Below are 18,369 nucleotides of genomic sequence, written 5' to 3' on the forward strand. Positions count from 1 at the left end.
TCATATATCATCGGACACCGCCTTTTCGGGTTATCGAGACAATTCAGCAGTCGACTAGGCTGGATGAAGAAAGCTTCTCCGTTGTTTTACAGAAAGGTATGCAAACCCTCCGATGGATGTTCAGCAGCGGCAAGGCATCTCCACTTGAAATCGATACCTTTCACGGGAACTTACTCCACGCTGCATGCAATGGAGCCGAAATGTTGTCTGCATTTGATGTGTGGAAACTGAGGCCTCTCCTGGCGTATCTCGTGGCTATCGGCGTGCCCCGGGATCGGCCTTACGGGCATTTAAACGAGTGAGTAGGTAGTTGACAATGTGCATATGTTTACTGATTAGTTTCGTCAGACTTCCATTTCACACCTTCTTCAACTGGACTGCTTTTAACTTGGACATGAAAGTTTTTTATGCCCCCCCCTACAACGACACAGACTTCGCATCATTGGCGTTGGACCACCAATTCCTCATGCCTGACGACACTTCAGTGATATTTGATTATTCGCCAATGGCCGTTGTTACTATGTATCCCGAGGACATTCAATTCTACCATGAGGTAGCTCGTGCACTACCGGAAACGACAGAATGTATGCGTCTGCCTGTGTTGATAGGCTTGGAAACTGACTAAAATTATCATAACAGGGTACGGAAATGCACTACACATAGCGATTCTACGAGAAGATGAAGTAGCATTGGTCGAAATCTTGAAGAAAGATATTGAAATGGCCATCCTCTGGGAAAATGACGCTTTTGGCTTCGCATCCGTCGAGCTTCTTGCCTCCTGGACTAGGGGTTTGGAGCTAGTTTTATCTCACTACGGAACTCAGGTTCTGCAATTGAATGACGACAGGATGGGTTCGGTGCTTTCCTTCGCCCTCAACGGGAGTAAGAAGATATGTCCAGTGTCTACACCAGCAAGATGCCCTCATACCTGCTCATGTGCTGACAATGTCGCCATGCTTTTAGAAGCAGGCTGCTCGATGAAACTTGACGATCAAATACTTGCCTTCGTGCTGGATGCGCCAACGCGGTGTCAAGAAGCAGTGATTGGTCACATAAAAAAACGGCGGGAAGAACTGGCGTATCTGGCATTGAATCAGCTCTCCCCAACAGAGATCCAAACCTTCGGGATCTCAGAGGAGAACGTACTCGACATACAAACTCAAGAAGTCGTAAAAGCATTGGAGAGAAAGGGCGTTCAGGTGCCGCAGAGGCTTCAGATACAAATCGTGAGCTACATGGCGACTTGGTGGTCACTGTATCACCTGATCAGCGCTTCACGGACCGATACAGATACAAGACATCTTCTGCAAATCGCCCTTTCTAATGGTTTCAGAGAGATAGATGCGCCAGATTCTACCGGGACAACGCCATCAATGGTTACCACAAGGCCACTGACGTTTGTCAACCTCGTCGTAATGGGGGCGAACCCAACTCTTCAGGTTCCAGGCCGCATGGCGGGATTTACAACTACACACAAGTTGTTTGCAGAACTTGGCCATCCGAAGATGAAGGCAGAAGACTTTCGGATGATGAACGAAGTCAAAGAAAGTATACAGTTGTCGCATAATTTCCCGTCTGGAGACGAATGCATATGCGAATGTGCAGTTTATGGTTGCCATCCGTATTCCATGTTATGCAAAGGAATTAACTCATATCTTCCTCCTTCTCAGTGGGAACAAAGACTGGATTGGCTTTCAAACCAAGTGGCGCCGGCTTTAGAAGGGCATTGGGATGTGCCTGAGGATTTCAAATTGGCGGCAGTGCGAATGGCCACGTTTGAAGCCCTCTCAATTCATCACACTTGCTGTGATTACTGTGGCGAACCAAGAGACATTGGCGACGAAGATAGAGAAGAGCTTTTAGAAGAAGACTCGCGGGCTATCGAGACTTTACATGAGTTGCTACCCGAGTTCGAAGCCAAGCTTGTGGAAATGAGCTGCAGCTTTTCTGAATTCCTGAAAACGTATTGGAAAGACAGAATAGTTCACGTTTTAGAAGAGCTGAACGAACCGCAACCCCTGACGGAAGAAAACTTGCGAGAGATAAGATCTTTGGGTGTCAATCTCGAATTCGAAGAAGCTGAAGAGGACAACAAGAATGAACCAAAATGGGGAACATTGGAATACTTCATGGCTGAGTTGGATCGAATCATGGAGGAAATTGACGTCTAGGTCAACAAACGAGGTATTACAGCATCAACTCAGCGCATGAAGTTTTCTTATTCGTGGTTTATCCCTCGTACGACAAATAGTGTCTTCACTAGACATTCGAAAATGTGATCAGTATGAAGGACTGGGTATGGATTGTTTGAAGATTCAAATGTTCATATCGGAGTAATGTACGATCAAATGTGGTTATGCTGGCGAGGCAGGATTGAGACCTTCAGAGGCAAGGGATCAAGTAGAGGGCTACCCAGAGTGGCTATCGGTCATTGCGCGGTGATGGAAGGTCAGCCTCAGTCTGTAGTTCACGAACTTCGGCTCGTTTCCTGTCTCGTAGATTTGAACCTCAAGACCTACGACATCGCTGCATGGGTTTCGCTGGGCAAATGCAATTGAGTGTCCTCGATCACCCTTGAGTTTGATCGTTGAGCTGGGGTTCGAAATGCTCAATTCGAGTCGCTGGGGTGGGTTGCTTCTTCTGACATGCACACATCATCCGAGACACACGACCATGGGAGCGTTAAAGTTGAACGTTGAAGAGGAACGCATAGCGTCTATATTTTGATTCGTGATATTTGATCATTATCTCCCTTCATGAGGGTATTGTTGTAAAAAGAACATCGCTGGAAAGACGTCACCGCGCGAGTCTCATGACGTCCGATGACGACGTTTCTCATCGGACAGGGCCTTTTGAAATCATTACCATCAGTCATTGCAGTTCCCAAAAGAAGTAGTTTTAAGTCCGTTCCCGTTCCTGCCTACGCACCTCCTCCTGGAAAACATTCCGCCCGGGCGAGTGGGGCGGTGGACTCGTTGGTTCGAGTTGGATATTCGCGTCGTTCTTCAGTCCGCGGCTTTTTGGCGGACCGGCGACGGTTTCGTGGTATTTTGCTGCTGCAGCGGCAGCGGCGGCCGCGTGACGGCGGCGTCGGCGGAAGCATAGCCAGAGCATTACCCCGACGATGGCTAGGGTGATGAGGATGACGGGGAGTATGATGGCGACTAGGTTCGGACTTGAGCTGGAGCTGCCGTCGATGTCGAGTGCTGGGCGGATGGTGAAGACGGGGCCTGTGACATTTTGCTGCTCGTCTGTGATGGGGTCGTTGTACATGAGGATGAGGGTCATGTTATTCGAGTCTTTCTCTTCGAGATCGCCGACGCGTGGGGTCCAATACGCCCATCCGTCGCCGCCGCGGATGTTTGTTACGGAGAATGCGGGTGCCGCATCCATATTTCCGGTGTTACTGACATCATACCCGACGATTCCAATTGGCGTGTTTGGGTCCTCAAAGAAGGTAGTGTCCCAGGTGACTAAAGGGAGAAAAGGTTAGTTGGGGGAGGGGCCGCGACTCAGACTTGATTTAAGCTTACTGTAGTACGTTGTCTCCACGTGCAGAGTACTACCACGTCGCGGCTGGCAGAAGGGAGCGTCGGTGCCCGGGTTGTTGTTGCATACGGAAAATACTCCTCCAAATCCTAACGTGTTGCTGGCTTGGGGCGGCGGAGGCACGCCGGTGCTTGTTGTGAGAGCGCCGTTGGTCGCGGTGACGGTGAACACGCTGCCGGTAAGCGAGTACGGCGGCGGGCTGAGGGTGGTGCGAGCGCCATTGCTGGTGACGACTGATGGTGTGATGGTTTTTGGTTGACCTTCCTCATCGACGGTGATCCATTCGTTGACGGAGCCGGGGCCTTGTCGAGCTTCGATGGCGACGGCGGATGATGTCGCAAGTAATGTTGTCGCAGCGAGTGCTGACAGAAGAAGTCGTGTATTTGAGAACATGGTCTAGACTCTGCGTGGGTCAAAGGCCGGAGGAGCTTAGACGTCGTGTTCGGGGAGGAGGCATTCGGCCTTCGTGTGGTATGCCGTGCCACTATTCCGTCTATCGTCCGTCGCAAGAAATGGGAATCGGGGATGGTTAAGATGCTCGACACGGGACACCTTGACAGACGGAGCGACGACCGAAGAGAGAAAGAAAAAAAAATGAGCAGATCGACTGATGAACCAACCCCTAGGACGAAATGCAGCCGTACCTTGCTGGGCCTGAAATAATAAGCGGCAGCAAGGGAGCGGAGAGATGGGACCCAGCAGGAGCGGATGGTTGCCGGCTGGGGGACTCGCAACGCGTCATACGAAAGGAAAATGGAGGGGCATCTGGCGGTGGCCTGTCCCTCTGGTGCAGCTATTACTGCGTGCTCCAAGCAAGCAAGGCTAGGCAAAGCAGGCAAAGGCTCTCTTGGCTTCGGGCTTTGGATGCTTGGGTGCTTAGGGTGGCTGGCGGCAGCGGCAGCAGCAGTGTCCGTAGCAGCAGCGAGAAAAAAACTGGTAGAGAAGAAGCAGACGATAGTGACGGCCGGCGGTGGGCTACCGTGGGCATATGGGCGCTGAAATGGAGTGAATCAGGTGGAATGGGCTTGCTTCTTGTGCTCCGCCTGTCCCGCTCCCAAGGTCTTTGGCGAGGCGCGGCGCTGGCATCGGCACCAATGAGGAGGATTCTGGGCGTGAGGGCGCATGCTTGGCAAGAGACAATCGCGGGCATGGCACGGCAGCGTGGCAACCGGTTGATAATGGGCGGAGACTGCCAAGGAGGCTGGTGATAGGTTGAGTAATGGGCTCAGAGGCACCAAGAGGGTCTCGGGGGTCTTGTGGTGGGAGCTTGGACGGCTTGGACGAGTCGACGAGCACGTTGTTGTCTCGGCAAGCTCCAGTATTGCTCTTGGTATTTCTTGGGTGCCGGTGGTCGAACTTAGAATGCCCCTGTCGATGCGGTATTGGCGTTTCTGGGCACATGTCTCACGGCATGTCGACGGTTCGATGTAGACGAATGATCAGAGGCCTTCGCGCGATGCCGCCGCAGACCTCGCCGTTGAACCGTTGCGTTTCCATTGCCGCATTGCCGTGGTCGTGACTGATTGCCGGTCTTGTCCCGTCCACCGCATGTTGAACGATGCACTTTAGTCTTTTCATCTCGTCTCGCTGTAATGAGTGTTCGTGTCTTGACTCTTGACATCCATCTGGCAGCTCAAACCAGGCCGCGCCAAAGCCTGTGCGCTGATTTTAGCTCGGGCAAGCCGCAGACGAACACCAGTCGCACATTTTCCTGGGCAGACAGCGACTGAAGCCCCCCAAGCCGGGACTGGCGACAGGCAATGGAACGCCAAGGATTGGCTCTTTGGATTCGGCATGGAGGGGCGATACGACGGCGACAGGGAACATGGCGATAGGGTCGGGGCCACTGATTGCGGTAGACTCGAATGCGGGGGTGGCCAGCAAGCCCTGCCCTCCACCCTAAGCAGTCTGCGCAGCCAATGTCTTGCGCGAAATCAGTGAGGGCGACAAGGTGTCTGCCTGGATTCAGTGTCTTCAGAGGGCTGTTTGTGGTCGTTCCAAAGCCATCGCCGCCGTCCTCGGGATGCGATCGCCTAGCGCAATGTCACCAATGACATGGGACTGACGCTCGTACCGTACCGTCGAAGTGGCTTCTGGAAGGGATCTTGAGGGACGTTTCGGGATATTTCGAGATGACAGGCAGCGGGGGGAAACGCCCATCTGCTCGATTGACGCTTGATGATTGATTCATCCCATCATTGCGAACGTCGAGGATGCCCTGGGGTTGCGCTCTGGACGAACCAGGTTGTGTAACCGCCCAGGAAAGTCTAGCCGGATCGCATGCCCGCAACTGTGTCAGAGGCAGCTGCACGACACGCTGACTGACTTGGCTGAAGTTCGAAGAGGTGGGATGATTGCGATTGCGATTGCGATGGCTCGCAGCGTGAAAGGAGACGACCCGGTGGTTGGTCAATTCGAGGGCGAAGAAGGAATCCAGAAACAAAAGGCCCTTGGCTCTTGGCTCTGCTCCCTTGGGACTTGGTTGCCAAACGGCAGGGCTTGGCTTTGTGACCATCGAACTGTCGATCTGGGCGAGCAGCTCGCTAATCCAGGCCATGTGGATGCTGTGCCGTAAAAGTGAAGATTTTGCGCATTGGATCTGGTGATGTTTGAGTGACAGAAACGGGCATGGAAATGCGCCGGCCACAACACAACGGAAGGAAGGGCACCTGGGTTCATTCCCACACTTTTCGGGTAGGGGCCACCCACCACCACTGTTCCTTCCTGCAATGCGTTGATGCACTGGACACACACGTTTCCCTCGTCACCTGGGCTCCAACAAACTCGGACACCTCCCGTCGCCATCACCACCACCACCTCCATCAGCCTCCATGAACAAGATCCCGCATCCTTGGACGCTACCAGACACCCGCCGAGACACCATTCAGGAACCATCAAATGACATCCCGGGCTAGCAGCGGCGGTGAGCCTAATTTGGCGCCACGAAACATTCGGCTGCACCCAGCCGCAAAGAGACAGAGAGACATGCGATGACGCCCTCGCTTGTTGACGATGTCTCTGAGGTCTCTGCCATGATGTCCTCGCTCGCTATTCGAAGGGGCATCTTCGCATCGGCCCCTCAGCTCAAAACCAAACCTCGGGAGCCTCGTCGTCATCCTCAATGCCCCTCCTCGCAGTCGTCAGCTCCAGGGCCAAAGCCTCAAGTCGACCGGCGACCTGCCTCGTTCGGCCGCCATCGGGACGTGGGACCCTCGCGTTTCCACCGAACAAGATGCAGCTAATGCTGTCTTGCATGCTTATTCCCCCACATCGAATCCGCCGGTGCCATCTCGACCACAAATGTGCGTCTTCTCGCCCAAGTCTGACAGCTTAATGCAACCGCAACGCCATTGCATGCACCAATCAGCCCAGCCGCCGTTCCGCCATCCTGCACCCGCGCCGAATCGGTCCCAGCCTCTCGCGATCCTCTGGAAGGAATGACGGCCATGTTCCGCTCCAGGAGTGTCTTTTTGCTGGCCACCTGGCACAGCATCGGGATGTTTCAACTGCACGGCTTTCGGCTCCAAGCCCAAGTTCTTGGCATATTTTCATGATAGCATCACCAACTGCCGCTGCTCGACTGCCACTACCACCATCCAAAGAAGCGAGCGACAAAAGCAATTCCGACGCCATGGGACGACTCGAGGGGTTTAACATGGGCAGAGATGCATCTCAGAGGCACAAGCTCGCCCATCATCGGCCACCACCGCCCACCATTCGCCAATCCCCCAACCCGTGGGTCATGGCCTGTTGCCCGCCTCTCAGCCGCCGTTCCTCATTGCGCTAAAAGAGCTCTAACCTCCAAGGAGGCACACAGGATCGTCTCCCCGCAGGCATCTCGACCTCTTGCCTGGCGGAGAGGGGGACATACACGAGCCATCTGCCAGTGTCTTTTTAAGTGGAGTTGGCACTGGCTTACCTTGAAAGCCTGTCGGTTGAAACCTCGCTACTCGTCGCGTGGGATTCCAGCCGCCCAGCTTACGCCCACGTCTGAAGCCTTGTCCTTTGTCTTCCGCCGCCTACAAATCCCAAGTGCCTCTGGATCTATTGAGCTAAGGAGGGGCAGCAATTCGTAGACTGCTTCAATTGCTCGTCATGAAGGGTCTACAACACGTTGCCCTGGTGGCTGCTGCTGCTACGGCCGCCGCCGCGCAAACGTGCGCCGACGTGATCGTACCAAGCTACACGCCTCCTCAGGTCGCCGCAGGCTGGCAAGCACAACTGGTTGCGAATGGTTATAAGAAGCCACGGACTATCCAAGTCGATGGCGAGGGTGCGCTGCTTGTTCTCGACGCCGCCGTGGGCGTTTATCATGTCACCTTCAAGGACAATGGCGGGACCTGTCTCACGCTTGCCGAAAGCAAGCTCATGATCAACAATACCCGCGTACGGCCAACATCATCTTGAATCAAAGTCCAATCGCTGACGTTTCATCTAGTTGACCCATGGCATGGCTCTCTCTGGAGATGGCAAAACTATCTACGCTTCCTCGGTCTCTCAGGTCCTCGCGTGGGCTTACGATCAACAAGCCGGCACTGTCAATACTGAGCCTGCCGTTGTTATCGACAACATGGCGAACAATGACCAGACGACACGCACCCTCGTCATGTCACAGGCGTCCAAGGATTGGCTTGTTGTCTCCCGTGGTGTCGATGAGAACTTCGATGTCGATGCTCTGGATACTTCATCTGGTCATGCCCAAGTCAAGGCCTTCGACCTGAGCAAGGTGGGCGATGATCCCTTCGACTTCAACACCGATGGAAAGCTATTGGGCTGGGGCATTCGAAACGCCGTTGCTGTCGCTGAAGATCCTGCAACGGGCAACATCTGGGCGATGGACAATTCCATTGACGATATCACCCGCAACGGCTTCGACATCCACGACAACAACCCTGGTGAGGAGTTGAACCTGCTTGGCACCGTCGCGAACGAGACCGCAGCTGGAAACTACGGCTACCCCCGCTGCTTCGCCGTTTGGGACACCAGCATCCCGCTCAACGATTCTCTCAAGGTCGGGGACCAGTTCTCGATGGAACAGAACACTACCATGAATGACACTCGCTGCCACAACGACTACATCGCCCCTCGGTTGACTTTCCAGTCGCACACTTCTCCCGTCTTCGTCAAATTTGACAAGGACGGCTCCCGCGCCTTCATGTCCTTCCGCGGCAGCTGTGAGTTAAACGCTCGCCGGATAAGCAAGCAGTATGCTAATCATGTTGCAGACAACCGACCTGAACCTGTCGGTTATGCCTTGACTGTCGTCGACTTTGCCAAGGGTGAACCTGTTGCCAGCAGCGACTCGACTGATGCCCTCAAGAACATCATGTATAACAAGGATCTCAGTGCTTGCCCCGATCAATGTTTCCGACCGGTTGGCCTCGCCTGGGACTCTAAGAACAGACTCTTCATGACATCCGACAGCACCGGCGAGATCTACATCCTCCAGCAGAATGATACCTCGCCTACCTCTACCTCCCCAGGCTCTATCGTTACTTCAACAGCGAAACCCGATGCGGCAAGTGGCATGGCGCCGTCTTTAAGTCTCGTTTTTGCACCTCTTTGCGTTTTCCTGTTTCTGTAATCTTTGGTAGTTGCAATATGACCTGGAACCTGCTGCGACAAAAGTGGCGAAGGTGGCTAAGGGGAGGCGGCAATGGAGACCTTTGCGGCTGACTTGTATGGCATAGAGCTTGTTTGTAATATAATGATGAAAGAATTGACCCAACTTACAGTGAATGGCGTCGGCACTTCACTCAGTCGGTGTTGGCTGCGACCAGCTGCCTCCGTCATGGACACTGAAGATTATTAAAGTTGAAGTCAGGCCGGGCTAGCGGGAATAATCAAACAGTTGAGGTGGTATTCAAGAGACCCGCGAATCAGAGGTGAGAAAACTGCACCACAGTAAGCTCGCTTGGTTCCGACGGTGTTGAACACAGCCCGGAGTGGAACACAGCCCACCGTGGCGACACCGCTCCGGCGATCCCCTCTTCCAAATACAACGCATCGTTCAAGCCGTGTTCTTGGCAGTGTCGAACGAGATGCTTTGCGAATATTGTACTCCAATATTCCAGGGAGTCAAAGGACCCCATCACCCAAACCTCACGTCTCTTCAAAATTCGATCGCGCACGGTTGTTTCATTTGCAAAGAGCTGCTCTGGAATATACCCAGCTCGCAAATAAAATATTTGGCGCTGTCACCATGGTCATACGAGCTGCAGGATTCGACGGACGTTGGCAAAACTTATGCCAACCTCAACTTTACAGCCGTAAGCCAGCATGGTTCTTACGAGGAGCGATACTTTCGGTTGGATCCTGGCTTGTCTCTTGGCACGCAGTTCTCTACAAACGATCGAATGGGAGTACTGCCTGTAATGCAGTGTTTGGAAGCTGCACAACAATGGATGCGTGTTTGCTCACAGACCCATCACCAATGCAGAGATTGCAGTCAGCCAGCTTCTTATCCCACTCGACTACTCGAGATCGGTGCGACAGGAGTGCGTCTCATTCAAACTGCCCAGCAACCTCCCTCTGGTCCTTACGCCGCCTTGAGTTACTGCTGGGGGCCGCCACCACATGACTTTTTACGGTTGACCACCTCTAACATGAGTCATTTACTGAGGTCAGAGATACCTTACGATGCTCTCCCGCTCGCGTTTCGGGAGGCGCTCAGCTTCACTCAGGCCCTGGGACTCAACTTCATATGGATTGACTGTCTCTGCATCATTCAAGAGGGCACTCAGAGCCAACAAGACTGGACAGCTGAGTCCTCAAAGATGGAATCTGTCTTCTCTAATTGCGATATCTGTCTATCGCTTTACCGGGCCAGATCACCTCACGAAAGTATTCTCAACGGGCCCGTCCCGCAGTTCACAGCACCCTTCGAAATCAACACCACCGGCATCTTTAAGGGAAACGACGATGATGGAAATGGAAGTACGAAGTGTGCCGTGTTTTCCCGACTCTATTTCAAAAACGCCCTGTTCAGACAGCCCCTCGGCTCCCGGGCTTGGGCACTACAAGAGAGGCTCCTGCCAGATCGTCTTCTGGGGTTCGGCGCCGGGGAGCTGTTCTGGAGCTGTAAGCAGATGCCGTATGCATGCGAATCCATGCCATATGGTGCTCCGGATCGGAGCCAGTCATTGCAGGTCTCATCGCTGCCATCAACTTCCGACTTCATAGAATTATCCCTTGCCTGGTTCGACTTGGTGGAAGAGTACACCAGGAGGGAGCTGACATATCCAGAGAAGGATAAGCTAGCAGCGCTATCTGCGGTAGCTTCCTCCATGCAAAAGGCGATGGGAGACGAGTACCTGGCAGGGCATTTTTTGAAATCAATCGCTCATAGTCTGGTATGGCATTCGGGCGAATATAACGCCCGCCGGACATCGCAGAGTCAGGTGACCAAGCGGATGCTGCGGTTGCCAAGCTGGAGCTGGGCTTCAGTGGACGGACGCGTTTGGTTCAGCGAGGCCATCAATCTGTACCGACTGGACGAGACACTCTTGGCACACACGATTGGATATCACCAGCCTCCTGAAGATACCGCTGCAAAAGAGCTGATGCCATCTGTTGTCCTGAATCTCAGCGCCTTCCGCATCGAAGGCCAAATCACCCGTTTCAGCGGACATGCTGGCAACGTGCACTTCCTCCACAGTTTCGACTTCAAGCAGCTTGACTATCTGGTCGATGCAACTGACGCAGTCTCCGTCATGCTGGACAACGCTGAGAGGCCCATCGAAGGCACCAAAGTGATGTTTTGCCCCATGTTTTTACTGCCGCAAAATTATAGGTTCGGGGATTACGACAAACGCACCCGTGTCCATGGAGTGTTCCAGGTGGAGACAGAGCTGGAGGTAGACGACCAGATGGTTTATGAGAGGATTGGGGTTGGGTACATCCTCCTCAAGCTGGGTGTGACCTGGCAGGATGTGGTCGACGGCATAGGGATGGAACGGACGTCTGTTCTTTTGGGTTGAGCAGCTAATATTCCTAGAATGCTTCAATCATTTCGAATCTTGTAGATATTCAAGGAAAGGTTCAATCCAGAGAGAGCGCAAAGTGCATGGTGTGTCTTGCTAGAAACCCTGCTAGAAACATTCACGCTAGCTCCCTTCTCTAGTGCATCCCTTTTTGTTAGTAGAGATCTTCATAAGACAATGGCAATGTTCGCTTTATCCTTCTATAGATCCCCCACAGCCCCTTGTCGTCTCGGTGTAAACAACGGCAAGGAAGAACACAAGACTCGGTGGGACAGATTGTTGCAGGAAACAAGCAAGTAAAAAAGCGGAAGACTGGAGTGATTCGAACACTGGAGGTATCAAAAGGGTCTGCGAGAGTGTCCCACCACTTATCAAGAACAGCCCGTACCCATAGGTTCTCAGATCGAACCGCTTTATAAAGCTGAAGATCTCCCGATTTGATTTTGCGTGGGTTTGCCTGCGACTTAAAACAGATGAAGTGAGGGTATCTAGAAACTGCCTGAGCAGCTGTCCGGCAGTCATTAGCTATCCATCGTAATTGCTATTTTTATCTATTCCCACTTTCCGGCCCGTGTTACATGTGAGCGTGGCCTGGGGAAATGCATGCTTACTTCTGCAGGAAGGTGAGCAGCGCTGGGCCTGCCTTTCCTGTTTGTGCATCCTGTACCCATCTGGCCAACCATGGCACTGAGTTGGGAATAGCATCATGATCTCCAAGTTTACCCAGTGCGTTCGTAGACTGATTATGGAAGGAATTCCCTGGAAGATCTCATGGAAAGGTCGATCCATCTCTTCCATCTCTTGGGTGCCTTTAAGTAGGGATACCAGAGGCATGCTGATGCCACGTTCCAAGGGTGAGGACACTTGCCTAATTACCACAAAAAAAAGCCTCTTGAGATGAAATTGATATGCTCTTCCGATAGAAAGTGCGCTGAAGATCGTGCCCCTAGTGCCTCCAGCCCTCGCTCCTTCTCTTGCCTTCCCAGTGCACCTGCCTCAGGCTCTGCGTCTTCGTCCGTCGTCTCGCACATCCGTCACTGTCTCAGAGGATAAAAATCTTTCTTCCCTTCTAACTTTTCTTCTTCGCAGTTTGCCGCCTGGAGGCGCACCTTGTTGACTGCCGTATGCAGAGGATAAAAATACCCACCCCCCATCCCAGATCTCCTTACTCTTTCTCTCCTCCACCACACTTCAACAACTTTCACTTTCACATCTTATCACAACAACAACAACAAGGGGTCTTCAGCCTTTGGTGGTATACCACTTTGGCACCCTTCTTTTATCACATCTTTTATCTTGAAGCCTGGAAGGAAAGCAATGTTCAAAGTCTTTTGGATTATTGTTCTAAAGCTGTGGGTATTTGTTATTTTCTATGTTCTTCTCAGCTGTCCGCCCCCCCCCTAAATTTGACCAGCAGTCTTGCTAGCTGGCTTTGCTTCTTTGATTCCTTCCCTCGCTCCTGCTGTCAAGATGGGTTGTCCCAGTAGCCAAAATCCCTTCACAGTTTCCACCACCCAAGCCCAACTTCCCTTGCTTCCTTTGTTCCAGCCATTGCAAACGTTTACCGGTCGTCACGTGCCCAGCACCGCTCCTTCCCCCGCTGCTCTTTTTCTTTCGGCTGGTCTAGCGCCTTCGATCTAGAAGTTCAGAGCGAGACGAGGCGGTCGAAGGCCGTCTGATCACGTGGAGCTCGTTGTCCTCCCCTCGCACAAAACAAACCAAACTTTCCTGCCTCTTCCGCTCCCTTCACATTCCAGCCAAGTCAGACCACTATACCTATGTGGGAAACCTCCCGGTACTGCCTCGAAGCACGAGAAGAGCATTTTCGGCGAGGCTTTGTCATGATCATCCCCCGATCTAACTCCTACAAGGGCTTTCTTCTGGACGTATGAAACGTCTGCTGTGGCCCAAACACCGCGAAGAAGTGCAGTGCGCTCAGTCTCGGGGTAAGTCTCACCAGCCTCAGCATTCGCAACACCATTACAATGCTCTGCTACAAGGCAGCCCAAATGAAGATTACTACTCGGGCTTCTGCCCCGTCGGCAACATTCTGGGCTTCTGGCAAGTGCCAGGCCCGTCGGCTTACTTTTGCTTCATTTTCCAGCCCATACTCTTTCGAGTGATCCTTTGCTGACTTTCGAAATTGCCCAGGCTCTCGAATGCCCTATTTCACGGCGATGAGGCGGTAATCAAAAACCTCTGCGCTATTGCCTTCCTCTTCTGAGAACAATACCAGAAGGTCTGTTTCTGGCATGGCCGTTTGAATGGACGGGGAGAGCCAGCCTGAGGAAGGCTCATCAAAGGTTCTCCACCCCCTGGCCTCATCAATGAAAATGGAGGTCATTGGGCCCTTCATGGAGTCTTTTGACTTCAACAAGGTATGTCTCGTATCCAGTTCTCTGCCTTGCGTCGGGGATTTGTTTGTCTCTTGGCTATTGTGTCACCTCGAGTCTAGAGTGTTCCCTTTCTCTGGATCTTGTCCTTGTGTCAAGTTTCTTCTTTGACAACTCGAAGCTGTTCAGAAATGCTGCTCCATTGTCTCTTGAACAATGACTAATTTCGTCTTCCGCAGTTTGAACGAGGGAGCGCCGCCTCCGAAAACCGCGCTCTACTGCCGGGGCCCGGGCGAACAACTCCCCGTTCCAATGTCCGGCCCGGGCCTCCCGGCCTTTTCCAACTGCTCACCAAACAATTTGCGGTCAGCCTTTGAGTTGTTTACCGTTCGCCTCTTTGGAAGGCTCTTCCAGTACTTCCCCTACAGGCTTTACGGGGAACGGCTTGGGCTGGTTCCACGATTACGTTCCGGGGCCGCCGGCCGGCTCAGACATGCTCACGCCAATTTACGGCGGTGGCCTTCCTCTCTGCTCAGACTACTCAGGAGGCCGGCCGCCGTCTAGATTCGAAAACTTCTTTCAGTTGTTTGGAGCAATTTGAGCCCTTTCTCAAATTTTGGTTCAAATTTGATGTCCAAATTTTGATGGCCGGATCTGCCGTCTTTCGAGATTACTTATGGGAGAGCGGGCGGGATGCCGAGTTTTCCAATGGGTATGGTCGTATGTACTTCTCCTTGCACACGCTGCTGTATTGGATGCTTTACTGGCGCCCCGGCCGGGGGCCAGTCTCAATTTTTCGGCTTGTAAGTGCCAACTCCCCTCAACCTCGAGAGACGAGAGATGCTGACTTGGCTTTATCGGCAGTTTGGATTATTTAGACAAAAGCCTTTTGTCAATTTTAAGGCCGGCGGTCGGTGAATCCGTGCCCTTGATAGCATCCCGGCCGCCGGACCTGTTCCAAACTTGCCGTTGGTCAGTGCCCCCCTTCGCTCAACATCTCAGTGGCAGACGCTAATTCTGGTAACTTCACAGGAAAATGTGAACTCTGAAAAGTTCAAAAGTATTGTTCTGGCTGCCAATATTTGCGGCAGTTGGGATCCCCCCCAAAGCAAGACGACACGAGCTATTCATGATTCATTGCGGCGGGGGGGCCCAACTGCCAGAACAAGTCTTTTCCGGTGGCGGTCTCCGCCGATTCGAGCTCCTTTCCCATGTCTTCAGAGCCTGACTGGGTCTACAGCTCTGGGATCTTATAGCCTCACACATGATTCTCGAGACCTGCTTTGACGAACACGAGATGGAGGAGGGACTTTGCATCTCCATGACCTCCAACCTGGGGCATCAAACGATTTGGTCCGCGATCCTGACCACAGCTTATTGCAAGTAAGGAATTCACAACTCCTTTGCCTCCAATGTTTCCGGCGCGCCACTGTTCTTCCAATCCTCTCCTTATCGCAGAGAGCTATCCGAGATTGCAAGATTATTGTGTCTGGTAAGCGTTCTTTTCGCCTGTTGATTGTGGCGTGGCGTTGCTAACCAGCCGCAGGGAAGGCCTCGAAAGACTTCCCATTGCCAATGACGATCCAGAAATTGATGTCTCTGGGGTCTTGCGCCAACACTTGATTATCCTCGATCTGGCCTACTCACTAGTTCTGCGACCCTTCGAATCAAGATCACGGTGTTTGGTAAGTTGTAGGCAACCTTTGCTCGATGGTGGCTAGTCTGACTAACCAGCTTTTGCCCAGGACCTCGCTTGCGACATGTCGAATACGTCGTCGAGCTCAATCGGGTTCGTTCATACAATGAGCAATTCCGATGGCCAGGCCTAGCCTAAAAGCGAAGACACCTGTGTTTCTTCTACAATGTGTCCTCTTACCAAGTGGGCAGTGAAACCTCTTCAACATATCTTGTGGTTTAAGCGAGTTGTCGAAGGAATCAGCATGCAGGGGCAAGGCAGGAGAGAGACTTATTGACTGTGGAATGACTCTGACGGAGACATTTGTGCCCTCGGGCGGTAACCTGCTATACGAAAGTATGAAAAGAGTTAGAAGGAAAAGAGAACAGAGACACTTGGCTATGTATTGGGGGACTTGTGGCAAAGGCAGGATGGATGGATGGTTCTTATTCAGAAGCACTCAAAGCACATGATATTTCATTCACACCAAAACAAAGTTATATTGCCATTCCATGTCTTCGAAAGGAGCGAGTGAAGAGGAGGTTTGTCTTGACTCTTGAGCAGTCGCATGTCTCCCTCCGCCGCTACGGTGCTACCTTCTGCCCCTTTACTTCCTCTCCATTACCTGAACCCACATATCGCTGATGAAGAACAGACCCATCGCATTGTACGCCTTCCAAGGACGCGCCGGATCCATTGGAGCCAGCTCAAAGTTGCGAAATAGCTGTGTCGCGAAGTCAATCAAGCGCCCGTCAATCCACTCGAGTAGACTCGCCTCAAATATCGTCTTTGCAAGCTCAATTTGAGCCACAGGTTTGCCCAGGCACAGGAACTTCCCGTACCCAAACACCAGATCGTTGACGCTCTTCATAGCAGCCAGCTTCTCCTCATCCTCTTCAAACCATCTCTCCGGCCGGAACGTCTTCGTGTCCTCCCCGTACGTCTCCTTGCTGTGGTGCATCGCATACGCAGAGTACCCGACACAGGCTCCGCCCGGCAGGTACACGCTCTCCCCTCCTACATTGACCGTATCACCCCCAGCCGGCACGTCTCTCCCAAAGATATTCACCACCGGCGTCTTCACCCTCAGCGCCTCTCGAATCACAGCCTGCAGATACGGCAACCGCCTCGTCTGCTCCAACGAAACCAGCCCCTCCCCCTTCGCCGGCGCGATCCCATCCCTTACCGCATCGTCAATCTCCCGCTGCAACTTCGCATACACCCTCGCATTCGTCATAATCAACAACAACGTCCCGCGGATCGCCGCCGCCGTCGTATCCGACCCGGCAATAATCTGCTCCAACGCCTCGCTCCTCAACTCGTCCCCGCTCAGCCCGTGCCGGATAAACGACGCCAGCATGTCCGACCGCTTATCCGTCTCCCGCGCCGCGCGCGCGTCCACGTCGCGGTAGCACGCCGCGATCATGCGCCCGAAGCCGTTGTCGTCTGTGGGCGAGGGCGCAAGGAAGCGGCCGATTACGGGGGCTTGCGCGAGCCAGCTGAGCCCGAAGGCGAGGGCGAAGCTGGCGGCGGTGAGGCCCTGCTCGGCGGACTGGAGGTAGCCGTCGACGTCGGCGTCGGCGGTGAGCATGCCGAAGGTCTTGCCGAGGCCGACGCCTGAGATGACGTCGAGGGTGAAGTATTGTACTTTCTGGGCGAGGTCCATGGGGACGATGCGGGATTCGGTGGAGAGGTACTTCGTGCGGATGAGGGTGAGCAGGTCGTTGAGGCGGGCGTCGATGGTGGGTTCGAGGTCGAGGTTCTCGCGGCCGGAGTACTGTGTTTTGTCAGTGGTTGAAGCTGAGAGGGGGAAAGGGGGGAAGGGGTGTACGCCTGGAGCCATTTGCTTCCTGCGAGCATCGTGCTTCGCGTTGTCTGTCTGCGTGAAGATGTTGTCGCGGCGGTATTCTACGCGGCAGGCGTGGTAGTACCAGTCGGTGCGCTTGTAGGCTGGGTTCTTGTTGACGTGCGTCCAGAGGTCGGGGGAGGATGTGACGAGGATGCCTGGGGCGATGCGGACGATTGGGCCTGACGCCGGTAAGTAAGTAGATATCAAGATGGTGTCATTGACTTCAGCGAACCGTATTTCTCGCTCAGCTCAGCATACCACTCATGAACCCTCGGGCCCATGATGTGCTTGCTATGAGGAGAGCTACTGAGACCTGTCCACCATGGCCCCGGGATGTGCCTGAACTTGAAGTATGTGACCAATCGGTCGATGATGAAGTAGAGGCAGATCACTCCGCCATGAACTGGCAGGGTCGCCCAGCTGGAAACCGTGCTAAGGAGGCCCATCTTGTACAATGACGATCAGAAGGGAAAGCGTTCGCTAGGCGCAGCGTAGGTAGGATATGGCGCCCTCGCACTTCTTAAATATCCATGACTACGCTCCCCGCATTGCTGCAGATACTGAGCGATGGATATGCGGCCAGGGGTTCGCGAAGTCGCCCACCAATCAAGACTGGAGCAATCATCAGCAGCCAGCTTCGGCATGCTCCCCTTTGGCGGGCCGGATCCTACGTTGACGGATATGCAGGTGATGCATTAGTCCCAACCGTTTCTTAGGCGCTTCCAATCAGGCACGACCATGAGGACAGGGTTTAGATCCTTCAGGACACCCGCCTTCTCGGGTGCGAAGGTGTTTGGTGTTCACGATCTGCGATGGCGATATCGAGAAGAGGAGGAAGGAGAAGACGACAGCAAATGGTTCATCTAGGTAGATCTTCGGTAAACCAGACTGTTGCCAAGCCTGGCCACAAGCCACTCCACAATGTTTTAGGCATCGGAGCCCAATACTGTCTGCGGCAAGGGAGACCACATCTCTGCTGGC

General features: G+C 53.4%; 4 protein-coding genes across 4 annotated transcripts; 2 read left to right on the plus strand and 2 right to left on the minus strand.

The window, feature by feature from the left end:
- Positions 1 to 2,898: 2,898 nt before the first annotated feature.
- GCG54_00005294 (uncharacterized protein) lies at positions 2,899 to 3,942 on the minus strand (the record flags this gene model as incomplete). The annotated part of the gene is made up of 2 exons (XM_045405319.1): positions 2,899 to 3,473; positions 3,534 to 3,942. 2 exons carry the CDS (start codon positions 3,940 to 3,942, stop codon positions 2,899 to 2,901), a joined length of 984 nt encoding a protein of 327 aa, XP_045268910.1.
- Positions 3,943 to 7,617: 3,675 nt separating this feature from the next.
- Positions 7,618 to 9,133, plus strand: GCG54_00005295 (uncharacterized protein; the record flags this gene model as incomplete). Its single annotated transcript, XM_045405320.1, has 3 exons — positions 7,618 to 7,935; positions 7,988 to 8,723; positions 8,775 to 9,133. Coding segments are annotated over 3 exons (1,413 nt in total), but the record flags the coding sequence as incomplete, so codon positions are not given.
- A 1,021-nt stretch (positions 9,134 to 10,154) lies between these two features.
- Positions 10,155 to 11,528, plus strand: GCG54_00005296 (uncharacterized protein; the record flags this gene model as incomplete). The annotated part of the gene is made up of 1 exon (XM_045405321.1): positions 10,155 to 11,528. The coding sequence occupies one exon, from the start codon at positions 10,155 to 10,157 to the stop codon at positions 11,526 to 11,528; it is 1,374 nt and encodes a 457-aa protein (XP_045268912.1).
- Positions 11,529 to 16,146: 4,618 nt separating this feature from the next.
- On the minus strand, positions 16,147 to 17,834 carry GCG54_00005297 (Pisatin demethylase; the record flags this gene model as incomplete). Its single annotated transcript, XM_045405322.1, has 2 exons — positions 16,147 to 17,567; positions 17,621 to 17,834. 2 exons carry the CDS (start codon positions 17,832 to 17,834, stop codon positions 16,147 to 16,149), a joined length of 1,635 nt encoding a protein of 544 aa, XP_045268913.1.
- Positions 17,835 to 18,369: the final 535 nt, after the last annotated feature.

The sequence above is a fragment of the Colletotrichum gloeosporioides genome (assembly GCF_011800055.1).
Source record: "Colletotrichum gloeosporioides strain Lc1 chromosome Unknown consensus_15, whole genome shotgun sequence".
Classification (NCBI taxonomy): Eukaryota; Fungi; Ascomycota; class Sordariomycetes; order Glomerellales; family Glomerellaceae; genus Colletotrichum; species Colletotrichum gloeosporioides.